Source organism: Oryctolagus cuniculus, chromosome 14, assembly GCF_964237555.1.
Source record: "Oryctolagus cuniculus chromosome 14, mOryCun1.1, whole genome shotgun sequence".
NCBI lineage: Eukaryota > Metazoa > Chordata > Mammalia > Lagomorpha > Leporidae > Oryctolagus > Oryctolagus cuniculus.
This window is the reverse complement of record NC_091445.1, coordinates 59,672,101-59,686,263: the sequence shown is the minus strand read 5'-3', so window position 1 is coordinate 59,686,263 and position 14,163 is coordinate 59,672,101. Positions and strand designations below refer to the sequence as shown.

Genomic DNA, 14,163 nt, shown 5'->3' with positions numbered 1-14,163 from the left:
GAATGAATTCCATCCTATAAATAGGCATTCTTCTAGTCATTGCCTTTGCCAAGGACTTTAGAGAGAAATGATGACAATCCTGGTGGATTAGGTCCAGTACCAGTTGATATTTCATTTGTCATTCACTTGAGAAGTTTCAAAGTAAAACAATGTTATCTATTATATAAGAATAGAGAATTGGTAAGAGTACATATTACTTATTCACTTATGGGGAGCTAAATACTTGATGAGAGGCTGGGACCATTTCAGGGTCAAGAATTGATGATCTGATGAGAAATGAAGTGATTTTTCAACAAAATCTGATGCCCATTGGAAAACTGTTTGGCACCCTTAGAATCACACTGGGAAAAAGCCATGCTGCCATCATTGTGTGTGTGTGTGTGTGTGTGTGTGTGTGTGTGTATAGAGAGACAATATATATCCTGTCGCCCAGAGCAGCTGTTATGAAAGAAGAAGTAAAGCCCATTTAGTTTCCCTTCAGAGCCCCTTTCTTGTTGAAGTGCAACAAGGAAGTCTGATAAATGCTGTCATAGACCTTCTGTTATCTATTTGATATAGTTTTGATTGTGCTGTGTACATTCTCTGACAGGAGAAGACAGTTAGATGAGGTCGCTGTAAGAACCCACATACTTTACTGTGAGACAGCATACGGGGGCCATGTGTGTGTCTCCTTCCTCCAACCCTTGCCGCTTCATTGTGCAGGATAACATTGCTGGAGAAATGTGACCCCCCCTCTCAGGAAGGAAGGCTTGGGCTCCAGGGATTTTTATTTCTAGCTTGCTCTTCTTTGGTTTTCATGCTTTTAATCTATTCCCCTCTTGGAGATTAAAGAAAGCACTTTAAAATGAATGTCTCAGAATAAGTTTCCCTGGCTCATTCCAAATCAGTGAGGGATGAAGGTCACTTGGACTATGACTTGTAAAGGTCAGCTTATTAGAGGACACTCACGCTTGATGTAAGCATATTGCTTTTGAAGGTTGGCATTTTACCCCTAACCACCAAAGACTTGACACATCCAGGACATTGTCCTTTCACTTGTAATTAGCAAAATTAAGTTTTAGTTCTTAAAAAATCTTTCAGGACTTTATTTGCCTCTACTGGGTCAAGTAACAGTCTTTAGACCTAAAGGATATTAGTGATGCTTTACCTGAGGAATGAAGTGATTTTTTTTTTTTGACAGGCAGAGTAGATAGTGAGAGAGAGAGACAGAGAGAAAGGTCTTCCTTTGCCGTTGGTTCACCCTCCAATGGCCGCCACGGCTGGCGTGCTGTGGCTGGTGCACCGTGCAGATCCGAAGGCAGGAGCCAGGTGCTTCTCCTGGTCTCCCATGGGGTGCAGGGCCTAAGCACTTGGGCCATCCTCCACTGCCTTCCCGGGCCACAACAGAGAGCTGTCCTGGAAGAGGGGCAACCGGGACAGAATCCGGTTCCCCGACCGGGACTAGAACCTGGTTTGCCGGCGCCGCTAGGTGGAGGATTAGCCTATTCAGCCACAGCACCGGCATGAAGTCATTTTTTTTGTGAGTAGGTATTGCTTCTCTGTTTAGTTGGCAGAGTGTATATTTAAAAATTCAAACCATTCTTTCTTTCAGTGGTTCGTTGCTGGCTTTTAAATTAGAAAGAGAATAGCCTTGGGTGAAGAAAAAGCCTCTACCTGGATGGCGCCGTGGCTCAGTAGGCTAATCCTCCGCCTGTGGCACCGGCACACCGGGTTCTAGTCCCGGTCAGGGTGCCAGATTCTGTCCCGGTTGCCCCTCTTCCAGGCCAGCTCTCTGCTGTGGCCTGGGAGTGCAGTAGAGGATGGCCCAAGTACTTGGGCCCTGCACCCCATGGGAGACCAGGAGAAGCACCTGGCTCCTGCCATCAGATCAGCGTGGTGCGCCAGGCATGGCGTGTCAGCTGTGGTGGCCATTAGAGGGTGAACCAACAGCAAAGGAAGACCTTTCTCTCTGTCTCTCTCTCTCACTGTCCACTCTGCCTGTCAAAAAAAAAAAAAGCCTCTACTTGGACACAATTCTTCTTCCACAAAGAAGTAAAACCATGGCTGAAGAATATGGAAGAATATAGTGTAGTTTTCCTGGGTAGCCAGGGAAGAAAGCAGCAACTGAGAACTTTGATTGCAGTTCACATATTTCATGATTCTTCACCTAACACACATGATTCTTTGGTACCTGATGCTACAGAACACCCCAAGATTCATCACTCCTCTTTGTCCAGGGTGGGAAAGACCCAGCCATTTGGACAGGCAGAGGGGAAACAACCAGTGCACGGTGGAAGGTGCTGATTCAGGAGGTGGTCACCCCAAGATTCATCTCTCCTCTTTGTCCAGGGTGGGAAAGACCCAGCCATTTGGACAGGCAGAGGGGAAACAACCAGTGCACGGTGAAAGGTGCTGATTCAGGAGGGTGGTTAGCTAGAACCTGAGTGGGGATTAGGGCCAATGCACAGAAGCAAAATTAGTCTTGGCCCAGAGGAGCAATGCCCAGTTCTTTCCCTGAAGCTGGAGGAAAGAAGGTCATGATAGCTGAGATATGCCTAAGTGTGAAGTGCAGCGAGTCTGTAATTATAGGAGGCTGTGAAAGGTCTGACGGTGGAGCTGAATGTCAGATATTTCATCCTCATGAAACAAATAATATCCACATTAAGTCAGTTTTCTCCCATGGTTTCTGGTTTACCTGATGCCCAGACAGGGATCTAAAATAATAAATCCAGTGAGGAATGTAAAGGGAGTGAGGAAGCAACTTACAGGTGGAATCATTGAGTCGTCACTGGAAAATCTCAGCAGAGGTGAAGGGGGATGAAACCTGCACACCTGAAAGAGACTTGCTGCTCCACCAACGCTAATTCTAAGACACTCATAGTTAATCTTTAGGACCTGTGTTCTTTCTGATCCAGGGTCGACTGGAGACCTACTCAATGTGTGCCTCTCTCCCCTCTAAGTACACTGGTGTACCATAGCTGCAGGTTCTGTAACCACAAATTCTATCAACCATGGGGAAAATATCTTAAAAATTACATTTACACTTAATATGCACAGATTTTTTGTCTTGTCATTATGCCCTAAACAATGCAGTATAACAACTATTTAGATAATATTTGCATTTTAGATAGTATAATTTATCCAGGGATGAGTTAAAGCATCTGCGAGGGTTGAGTAGGTAATATGCAAATACTACACCATTTAATATATAAAGGACTAGAGTGACTGTGGATTTGGGGTGAAGTCAATCCCCCACAGATACTGAAGGACAACCGTATTTTCTTTATCAAGGTGGGTGCTTTGGTTATTCTTCTGGCTTCCACTAGGACAAGGAAACGAACAATTGCCTTTGAACTCTGTAACTCCCAACCCAAACTTGTAAACAAACAGAAGGGGAAAGGAGACATCGCGGGTCAAGACAGGGGTGGTATCTCCTGTGCCGCTCATCCTCAACCTCTTTTCCCTGCAGATGGTTGGCTGTGACTATGAAATTGATTCCAATGCCACAGAGGATCGCTGTGGTGTGTGCCTTGGAGATGGCTCTGCCTGCCAGACTGTGAGGAAGATGTTTAAACAGAAAGAAGGATCTGGTAACAAATAATTAAAGACAGGGGCCTGAGGTGGAAGGTCAGACAAATGGGTAATAGATTCCTAGTTTTTTTTTTTAAAAAAAAGATGGCTTTTGACTTAAAAGATAAAATTCAAGATAAAATATAGCCCTCACTGCAAAGGGGGAAAGCTTTCTTTGTGGTTTTAGAAAAGGGATTGATTTCCAAGAAAATTCAGGAGACATCACACTGATGTAGGGACCAGGAATGGCCTTGGTCAGGTGGGCATCTCATTTGCCCTCAGGGCTCCGTGGTTTATCATGAGTCCTTATACACAGTTATTTCTAGGAGAAGTGTGTCTTTTCAGCCAGTTATTGAGGGGATTATGGATGTGCAGAGATGACTTTGTTATCTAGTGCTTATGCATCAAATCTCTAGAACCTTTTATCTCTGTTCAGGACTATGACCATGACAGAACCCAGTGTCTCTTTTGTAGGGGCACTAAACAACAATCAGGCAACACCAAAAACAATGAACTTGGGGAACAGATGTAGACCAAAACTCATGGTAAAACAATTTCCATGACTAGGAACTGTTGGTATGTGTGATTCTCAAAAGAATTTCAGCAAACCTCTAAACCTTACATGACTGGGTTAGAATTTGGTAAAATGTCTATACTACTCAAAGCATTCTATAATTTCAATACAATCCCAATTAAATACAATAACATTTTTCATAGAACTAGAGCAAAACCTAAAATACAAATGGAGTGATAAAAAATCAAAAATAGCCAAAATAACCTTGAGCAAAAAGAACAAGGCTGGAGGCATGATGCTATCTGACTTCAAAATATGCTACAACTATAAGACTACAGTAACCAAAATAACATCTTAGCATAAAAACAGACAATTAACCTATGGAAAAATGTAGAGAGCTAGAGAGCCCAGAAATAAATCCATGCATCTATATCCAACTGATTTTCATGGGCAAGAGGGAGCGTAGAGTGGGAAGTATCACTATGTTCCTAAATCTGTATATGTGAAATGCATGAAATTTGTGTACCTTAAATAAAATTTATAAAAGGGAGTGACAAGAACAGATATCAAGGGAAGGACAATCTTTTCAAAATGTTGCTGAGATTTTTAATATTCTCTTACAAAAGAATGAAACTTAACCTCTATGTCTCACAATACACAAAAGTCAACTCAAAATGAAGTCAAGATTTAAATATAAAGGCAAGAACTATGAAACTACTAGAAGAAAACATAGGTATAGGGTGCTTTAGGATATTGGAATGCAGAGGATTTTTTGAAAATGATCTGAAAAGCAATGGAACAGACTAGAGACACAAAAATTAATCTATGCACTTAAAACCAACTAATCTTTGACAAGTGAGATAAAATCACTCCATGGAAAGAGGAAAGTCTCTTCATGCATGGATCTCTGCTTGCAGAATTAAAAAACAAGACCCATACCTTATATCCTATACAAAAAATCAACACACAATTGATCAAGTACCTAAACCTAACACCCAAAGCCATAAAATTACTGGAGGAAACATAGATAAAACACTGCAAGACATTGTCCTAGGCAAGGATAAGACCTGAGAAGCAAAGGCAATAAAAATCTAAATAAACAATGGGGATTGCATCCAGCTAAGAAGCTTCTGCACAGCAAAGGGATCACTCAACAAAGTGAAGAGACGATCAACAGAATGGGAGAAAATATTTGCAAACTATACGTATCATAAAGGACCAATATCCAGAATATATTAAGAACTCAAGAAACCCAACAACAGAAAAGCAAACAATCCATTTAACAAATGGGCTAAGGATATGAAAGGCATATTTTCAAAGGGTGAAACGCAAATGGCCAACAGACACATGAAAAAATGCTCAGGATCACTAACCATCAGGGAAATACAAATAAAAACCTCAATGAGGTTTCACATCACCCCAGTTAGAATGGCTTCATCTATAAATTGAAAAATAACAAGCAGCCAGTGCTGTGGCATAGCAGGTTAAGCCACCACCGACATCACCAGCATCTCATATGGATACCAGTTTGAGTCTGTAAATTTTAATTTATAGTTAATTATTGTACGTATTTCTAATGGAATGTGTTGTTTTAATACATGTACACATTGATTTTGTAAATATCAAATCAGGGTATTCAAGTATAAATTAAAATTTTTTGATGACTAGAATATTAATGGAATCGTTTCTCCAGGTAGTCTCCATGGGCTCAGAGACTTCTTTGAGATCAAAATTATGTTTCCCTCCCTATCACCCACAACACTGGTGCAAGTGTCTAATATATACTCTGATAAAAATGCGACAAAATTGATTTTATTCAATACTCTACAGGTATTCTTACCTTCCTTTATCTATAAGCTACTCAAAAGCAGGACTTATATTCATTGAAACCTCTCATTTTAAGTTTAATATGGCCCTTCTTTCAATTTGCCAATGAGAAATATTTCTAATTTTGTTTTATCCTCCTAAGAGAAAAAAAAAGTCTTCTTTTTTTTTTTTTACCATTTTTCTCCATCTTTTTCTGAACAGTGAACAAGCTGGTAGATATGATATTAATCCTTGTTTACTTTCTTGCATGGGCTCTTCTCTAAGACATGAAACATCCTGAGTCAGACTGTGGCTGTTTCAGATAGCAACACTCAAAGACATTTTAAAAAAAGAAGAAGAATTGCATTATCCTCAATTACATGTGATAAAATATCTTTCCTGGGGTAGTTATATATTAGTGGTTTTAATCTGTTATTTCAAGAAAGTGTTTGAGAGTCAGATGAAATTTAATTAAATATTATGAGACTCACATTCTGGCTTCTATGAATGGGAGTTGCCAGTATGAAAAGTAAAGCTGACATCACCTGATCTGGTTTCTGGTCAAATCGTTGCCACTGGAAAAGGCAGAGTTTGACTCTCAGGATCCCACATTACTTCAGTGTCAAAAGTGGGTAAAACATTCAAGACACTTTCAGATGATAGACATGAGGGTCTTGCTTGGAGGGGGGGCAAATCTAGGGTGTCCAGAGAAAAATAACCAGAACAAACCGAGTCTTAAAACAATGTTTTATATGAAAAAGTTAAAGAAACAAAGAATGGTCAGCTTAGAAAAGAGCAAAATCACTGAATATGAAAGCTGAGAGAGACTTCAATCATCATTATTTAATTCCCTTCATTGTGCAGATGAGATTCAAAGCAATGAAATGAATAGATGGAATTTGCAGCACAACTTTGGGCTGATACAAGATAAGCCTGCAGTCTTCTGGCTTCTGAACCCAGACTCCTCCCACAGTGCCACCCTCGAGGTCCAGGTTTCTCAGACTCTGTGAAGTGATGGTCTTAGGAAGCATGACTAAGATGAATGCAGACGTGCTTACACAGAGACAAACACCATGTGTGATTCCTTTTCTGACCAGTGTGCCTCTTTCCATGACAACCATTAAGCAAGGATCAGCCTGTGACTCAGGCTGATCATCATCTTTAAACAAACATCCACACATGTTTTTTGTAGAAGATTGGATTAGAACACATGAGAATAAATTATAAATGCATTTTCAGCAAAGCATTGGAAAAAACATTCTAATGAATAGAATTGTACAACATTATAAAAGGCTATAGCTCAGAACTGAGTTTCTCACTATGGACTATATTCAAAAGAGCCAGGTAGCAATCAATCCAAGATGCCCTTAGGATTTTTTAAAGAATCAATGCTGGGTTTAAATTGCTTCTAAGAGTCTATCTTTGGGGCCAGAGCTGTGGCATAGCGGGTAAAGCTGCTGCATCCCATATGGGCTCCAGTTTGTATCCCAGCTGCTCTGTTTCTAATCCAGCCTCTGCTATGGCCTGGGAAAGCAGCAGAAGATGGCCCAAGTGCTTGGGCCTCTGCACCCACGTGGGAGACTGGGAGGAAGCTCCTGGCTCCTGGCTTCAGATCAGCACAGTTCCAGCCATTGTGGCCAACTGGGGAGTGAACCAATGGATGGAAGACCTCTCTCTCTCTTTCTCTCTCTCTCTCTGACTTTCAATTAAATAAATTTTAAAAAAGAGTCTATCTTTGACCTACTGAAAATGGGGAGAAGAAAAAACATGTATTCAACATGCAGCAATAATTAAGAAGACTAATCTGATAGTAAAATGGTGGAGCAAAAATACTAGCAGGAAGCTCGCTAGGAGTTGTAAAATTTTTAACTATCAATATAAAATCTCTAAAGACGAATGCTGAATCTACTACAGAAACTTCAAAATCAATCTGCATTTATTTCACATCTCAGAAAACTGTTTACCTATTGATTTGGGAAGCTCCTGAGAATTCTGCTCCTGAGAATTCTGCTCCTGGCCAAGCTCTTTCAAATTCTCCACAGTTGGTGCTTCTGCCAATTCCAGTGGCCAACCAGCAAGGGCACTAAGAGATGGGGATTCTGGGAATAAGAGAAACATGGATGAGAAACAGGTTATGTTCAGCTGAGGTGCTAGTGTGCCTCTTTCATTATGGTGTCTTCTCTCTAGGTTATGTTGACATTGGGCTCATCCCAAAAGGAGCAAGGGACATAAGGATCATGGAAATGGAGGGAGCTGGAAACTTCCTAGCTATCAGGAGTGAAGACCCTGAAAAATATTACCTTAATGGAGGATTTATTATCCAGTGGAATGGGAACTACAAGCTTGCTGGGACCACCTTTCAGTATGACAGGAAAGGAGACCTGGAAAAGCTGATTGCTCCAGGTCCCACAAATGAGTCCGTGTGGATCCAGGTAATGTCAAAAGGCAGGCATTGCTGGTGTGAGCCGAGGTCAGCATCTTTCTAATTTCTGCCCAAAGGTGCTTGCTAGTAGATATTAAATACGAATTTTAAAACTGCTTTTAGCCAGAAACAGAGAGGTTAGCAAGATATTGGTTTGTGCTGTGAATCCTTTATTGCCTAGAAATTTCTCAAACCCTTGTAACAAAATGCCAGGAGCTCTAAAGTCACCATGGGAAGGGTTCAAGTCCAGTTTTCCCGCTGATTTGTTCCAGGGCGATTGTTCCTCGAGTGAATTAAGGGCGCTCTTGTTTACAGTAAGTGTGGTATGGGTTTCTAAATCACTTTCCACCAGTGGTGATGAACTGCTATCCTATCATGCAGCTGTGTCAGGCAGAGGATTTGACTTGTGGAACTGTTAGAGGAAGGAAGGGTTCAGATGCAGTGTGCACTCTTGAAAGGCACACAGATGTGTCTCGCATATTGGGTACAAAAATGTAGAAAATGAGTAGAATGATTACATCAGTAGAGGCAAGACAGTTTGGGGATCACCAGTGGCTCAACAGAGTCAGATCTACCCCACATTCAAAAATAAAGGGAAATCATTTCAGTTAAGGATCAAGCTAAGAGTCAGGCTTGGCAGCCATAACCATCAATGATAACAGATCTTTTATATGACTTGTCTACATGGACCAGGATTTCATATGCAAACCCCAGTACTGTGGGGTAATCAGTTCACAACCTGTATGTTCAAGATGGATCCATTTTAAAGGTGTGGTAAACAGATTACCTGCAGGAGAAGAAAATGGGGGAAAGAGCCCAGAAAGGGCACACCTTAGCTAAAATCCATGACCATTTTAATCCAAGAGCTGCCATGAGTAAGAGGGACTAACCAGCCTGGGAGCTAGAGATGGACCCCACAAGACAATGAGAATAAACATAATAAAAGTTAACATTTACTGAATGCTAACTCCATATCAGGCATTCTAATCACTGATTTAACTCACAGAAACTCTTAGTAGCTACTATTAAAATGTTTGCTTCGTATGTGGGGAAACTAAGGCACGTGCCTATATCTACAAAGTGAGTAAGTACATAGGTTACAAAGTTACCTACCAGTCCCTTGTGAAACCTCCTTTCTAGTCTCTCAGAGTAATCACCATATGGTTAGAACTCCCTGTGTGTGTGTGTGTGTGTATATATATATATATTTCAGTGTGTGTATACACACACACACACACACATATATATATATATATATATATATATATATATATATATACTGAAATCCCCATGGGAATTCAGCCAAGACATGCATATGTAAGTGTAATACAGTCACAAATAATATGTAGATGTGTAAATAGAGAGGTAGAGGCAAATAAACAGATATATAGAGAGACTTAAATATAGAGAAAGAGGGAGATACACAAATATAGATGTAGGTGTATAGCTAGAGGTAGATACATAGACATAGATACGGATCCATTTACTAAGCATTTGCTCCAGCACATGCTCCCTTAACTACTGTTAGATGATGGAATTGTGATTATTTTCCCTTGACAATGGTTTGTGGTATAAAATCATGACAGCAGATGATGACATGTGGCCAATCTCTTGCCTTCTAGCTCCTATTCCAGGTCACTAACCCTGGCATCAAGTATGAGTACACAATCCGAAAAGATGGTCTTGACAATGATGTGGAGCACCTAATGTACTTCTGGCAGTTTGGCCGCTGGACAGAGTGCAGTGTAACGTGTGGGACAGGTGAGACACTGCTGCCATGGCAGCTCAGGGTGGGTCACTGGAAGAATCTGTGGTTTGCACTCAGGGTCCCACACAGATGGCTCTATGGGCAGTGGACATGCAGGGACATAATTTAAAGGGAGAGGCACTTCTCGCATCTCATTGACTGTTGCACAATTCAGCTGCAAAGGGAGGTACGATGGGGCCCAGGACCATTTAGGGAACAGAGTCCCTTTGCCACAGAGCTGTATAAGCATTCCCAAGGCCTGGGAAGGCAGAGATCAGAACCTGTTGGGTACTTGGGGCTGTTTCACTCATTCAGGGGCTTTACTGTTAGCACCGCAAAGGAAAGCCTCTGCTTCATGCCTCCTTCTCCATCTCCTGAGTCTTGCTCTGTGATGTACAAAAGAAAATAAAAGTCTAGGAGTGAACGGGTCAGAAGGCCACAGTTCCCTCCATGGGCTTCTCTCTCACATTCTTGGTGTCTGCCCTGCTCACTCACTGGTTTCCCACCCCCTCAAATGGTCTCAAATGACATCCAGCAACTGTCATGAGAACTCGACCTTTTCTCGAGTTCTGCTCACCGTTTTGTAGGGATGTATGCCTGTATATAAGTATGCTGTCTTTTACATTGTTTCTTTTTCAAAAAAGATTTGTTTATTTGAAAGTCAGTTACAGAGAGAGAAAAACAGATCTTCCATCAGCTGGTTCTCTCCCTAGATGGCTACAATGGCCAGAGCTGGGCCAGGCTGAAGCTAGGAAGCAGGAGCTTCATCTGAGTCTCTCTCACATGGCTGGCAGGGTCCCCCAAACACTTGGGCCATCTTCTGCTGCTTTTCCCAGGCCATTAGCAGGAAGCTGGATTGGGAGTGGAACAGCCAGAGCACAAATTGGCACCCATATAAGATGGCCACATCGCAGGCAGAGGCCTTACCCCCATGCCACAACACGGCCTCTTGGTTTTTATTTTTAAATGTATTTTATAATATATTCTATAAGTTATTAGTGTTATTATTATATAGTCTATTACTATTAATATGTATATTTATATATTGTTATGCATTTGAAGCACAGGACTATTAGAGTAAGAATTCATTGTTGTTATTTTGAAGATTTAAAAATTCAGTTATCCTCATTTTAAATCAGAGATCTATGTAAAAATTGTCAAGACAATTTTATCCATTTAGCTCACTGGCCTGAAAGCCAGCGTGTTTTTCACAGTTCACCATTTAGAAGGTAGAGAGCGCTCTGGAGAACGCCAGGGACCTTTCTCCAGACTACTTTCTGTTCCTCTGCCCCTCAGCCACATTTGCTTTCATTTCTGCCTTACTCATGAGAGTGACCTTAGGACTCGAGGGGATTTAGGCTGAGCTAGTCCTCAGGAAAATTTGGAAAGATGGAATACCCGGGGCTACCATCCATCAAAGGTTTGCTGGAGGGAATTTAGCAGATCATCAATGAAAAGTTCAGCCGATAGATTATCTTTGAAGAAGCACTGCAGAAATGGCTTGGCACAATGCTCATCTCAACAGGAAGCTTTAGAAGTTCTTCTTAAATAAGAGACTACTTTGACAAAAACTCGGGATCACTTCCAGGACGTATAGACGATATGTATTTACCCCATGATAGTCCTAATGCTGCAGATGTGTGTCAGTTGTGTTACATTCTAGCCAGAATGTCCTTGGTGCTGGAAAACTCACAGAAATGGTGTGCATGTTAGAAATAGCTCACTGCGGCCGGCGCCGCAGCTCACTAGGCTAATCCTCCGCCTTGCGGCGCCAGTACACCGGGTTCTAGTCCCAGTCAGGGCACCGGATTCTATCCCGGTTGCCCCTCTTCCAGGCCAGCTCTCTGCTGTGGCCAGGGAGTGCAGTGGAGGATGGCCCAAGTACTTGGGCCCTGCACCCCATGGGAGACCAGGAAAAGCACCTGGCTCCTGGCTCCTGCCATCGGATCAGCGCGGTGCACCGGCTGCAGCGCGCTGGCCGCGGCTGCCATTGAAGGGTGAACCAAGGGCAAAGGAAGACCTTTCTCTCTGTCTCTCTCTCTCACTGTCCACTCTGCCTGTCAAAAAATAAATAAATAAATAAATAAAAGAAATAGCTCACTGCATGGGATGGGAGAAGGAGCAGGAGACAGGAGGGTTGCGGGCGAGAAGGAAGTTATGGGGGGTGGGGAGCCACTGTAATCCAAAAGCTGTACTTTGGAAATTTATATTTATTAAATAAAAATTAAAAAAAAAAAGAAATAGCTCTCTGCTTCTGAGCGTGCCCTCACCTGCTTTATTCTCTATGCTCATCTCAATCCTGCATTTTCAGGATGGCATGCATGTGCCCCTTCCCTTTACCCAACTTGGCTGGATTATCTCCAGAGTTTAGTTACTGTCCCTTTGTTCAAGGAATGTTATGTTTTAGTATGAAAAGGCAAATATTAAAAACTTCAAAGACTGGGCATGCAAAATTTATGAAGATTGCTCAATCTGTCCTGCTAAGCTGGGTTTTAAACTGGTTCACCTAAATTGGAAATACATATAGAGCAAATACAATGTAAATGTAAACAGTGTAGTATTTACTGTAGCTGGTTCTTGCAGGGTTTATACAACAACATTCTCATTAAAGCTTAATAAGAATGTATTTGAGATATGTCCACATATCCTTGAAAAGCACGAGAGTCTTAAACAGGTACACATATTCCACTGTGACTGTGACCACACTCATGTACTGATATTTAAAAAAAAGACTTCACTTCTCTAGAAAATCAGAGTCCTCCTTTGACATGTTCCAGGTACACTCATCTTGGTGCAATCCATCAGATTTTATCCACCATAATTATCAGGTGGTATCAATGAAGTCTGGATATTGATCTGTCTCAATACCTGGAGGATTCTTTCTAATATAGCACTCCATAAAAATAACAGGAATTTTATTGAGATGGATTGAACATGTTATAGAATGAAGAGTATGTGGTTTACTGTATACATCAGTATATAAAATAAGCTTCAAGTAATATGGAGTAGAAGTCTGATATTCTTTTGGTTGTAGTTGACTGATAAACCAGTGTTAACCCTCAGCCAGGGTGGCTAATCTAATGGTCCTGTTGGGCTGGGCTTCTCAGTGTCATTTCATTTTTACTCCATGCAGCCGGTAAAGAGACCTGTCTATCCCTTACTTCCAAGCCCTTAGTTTTTCTCTCTCATGATTGAATTGCTTGGAATTCCTCAGCTGAATTCTATGAAGGTTTGCTTTGCTCATTGTGGTCTGTGCAATGCTGCTTGCTTTCTTGCTGACCTGTGAGTGTTGTGAGATTTTGCATGTCTTTGATTTTCTTTTCTTGTGTGCTTCACCTGATTTGCACACAGTGGCTGCTAAAGGAGTATATTTTGATTTTTGTAAATTTTTAAAATGACTCATTGGTTCACCCTCCAATGGCCGCCGCGGCCAGCACACTGCAGCCGGCGCACCGTGCTGATCCAATGGCAGGAGCCAGGTGCTTATGCTGGTCTCCCATGGGGTGCAGGGCCCAAGCACTTGGGCCATCCTCTACTGCACTCCCTGGCCACAGCAGAGAGCTGGCCTGGAAGAGAGGCAACCGGGAAAGAATCCGGCGCCCTGACCGGGACTAGAACCTGGTGTGCCGGCGCCGCAAGGCAGAGGATTAGCCTAGTGAGCTGCGGCACTGGCTGGAAAAACCATTTCTTACTTAATACAATTAAACATTCTTCAAGAACCAGCAATGATCTTTCATTTCATTTAAGACACACACACACACACACACACAGACATGGCAACATGGAGGAAGGGTTTCAGAATCCTCTGGAAATAACATTTAGAATTTGATTCTCATACATTTGTCAGTGTGATTGATTTCTATATAATGTCTTTTCAAGAGAATTGTTTCAGAGAAGCAGTGAAGTTAGAACTCTGACAATATATTGATTGGCTTCCTTAGTCAAAGTCAGAATTTCTTTGTGGGCTCTGTTCAGTTTACAAGGGACAAATAGCAAAACAAGCTAAATAAAAAGCCAGAATCATTTTTTTCCTTTAATTTCCAGGGAAAGATCAAAGTCACATAGATTCACCCTAATCTCCTGCACTTTCTGCATTTGCAGTGTTACATAATGATAACCGCTTTT

The 14,163-nt window shown here is 41.7% G+C and overlaps 2 protein-coding genes across 5 annotated transcripts in view; one reads left to right on the top strand and one right to left on the bottom strand.

Annotated features, from left to right (window-relative positions):
- LOC138845174 (large ribosomal subunit protein uL23-like) overlaps positions 1 to 14,163 on the bottom strand; it is a 1,058,548-nt gene that overhangs the window by 156,602 nt on the left and 887,783 nt on the right. The window lies entirely within an intron of this gene.
- Positions 1 to 14,163, top strand: part of ADAMTS12 (ADAM metallopeptidase with thrombospondin type 1 motif 12) — a 363,744-nt gene that overhangs the window by 271,608 nt on the left and 77,973 nt on the right. For all 4 annotated transcript variants that reach the window (XM_002714101.5, XM_070056623.1, XM_070056624.1 and 1 more), the window contains 3 exons: positions 3,449 to 3,569; positions 8,057 to 8,301; positions 9,914 to 10,052. In XM_002714101.5, the coding sequence (XP_002714147.2) occupies positions 3,449 to 3,569; positions 8,057 to 8,301; positions 9,914 to 10,052 (505 nt within the window). The remainder of the gene's footprint in view (positions 1 to 3,448; positions 3,570 to 8,056; positions 8,302 to 9,913; positions 10,053 to 14,163) is intronic.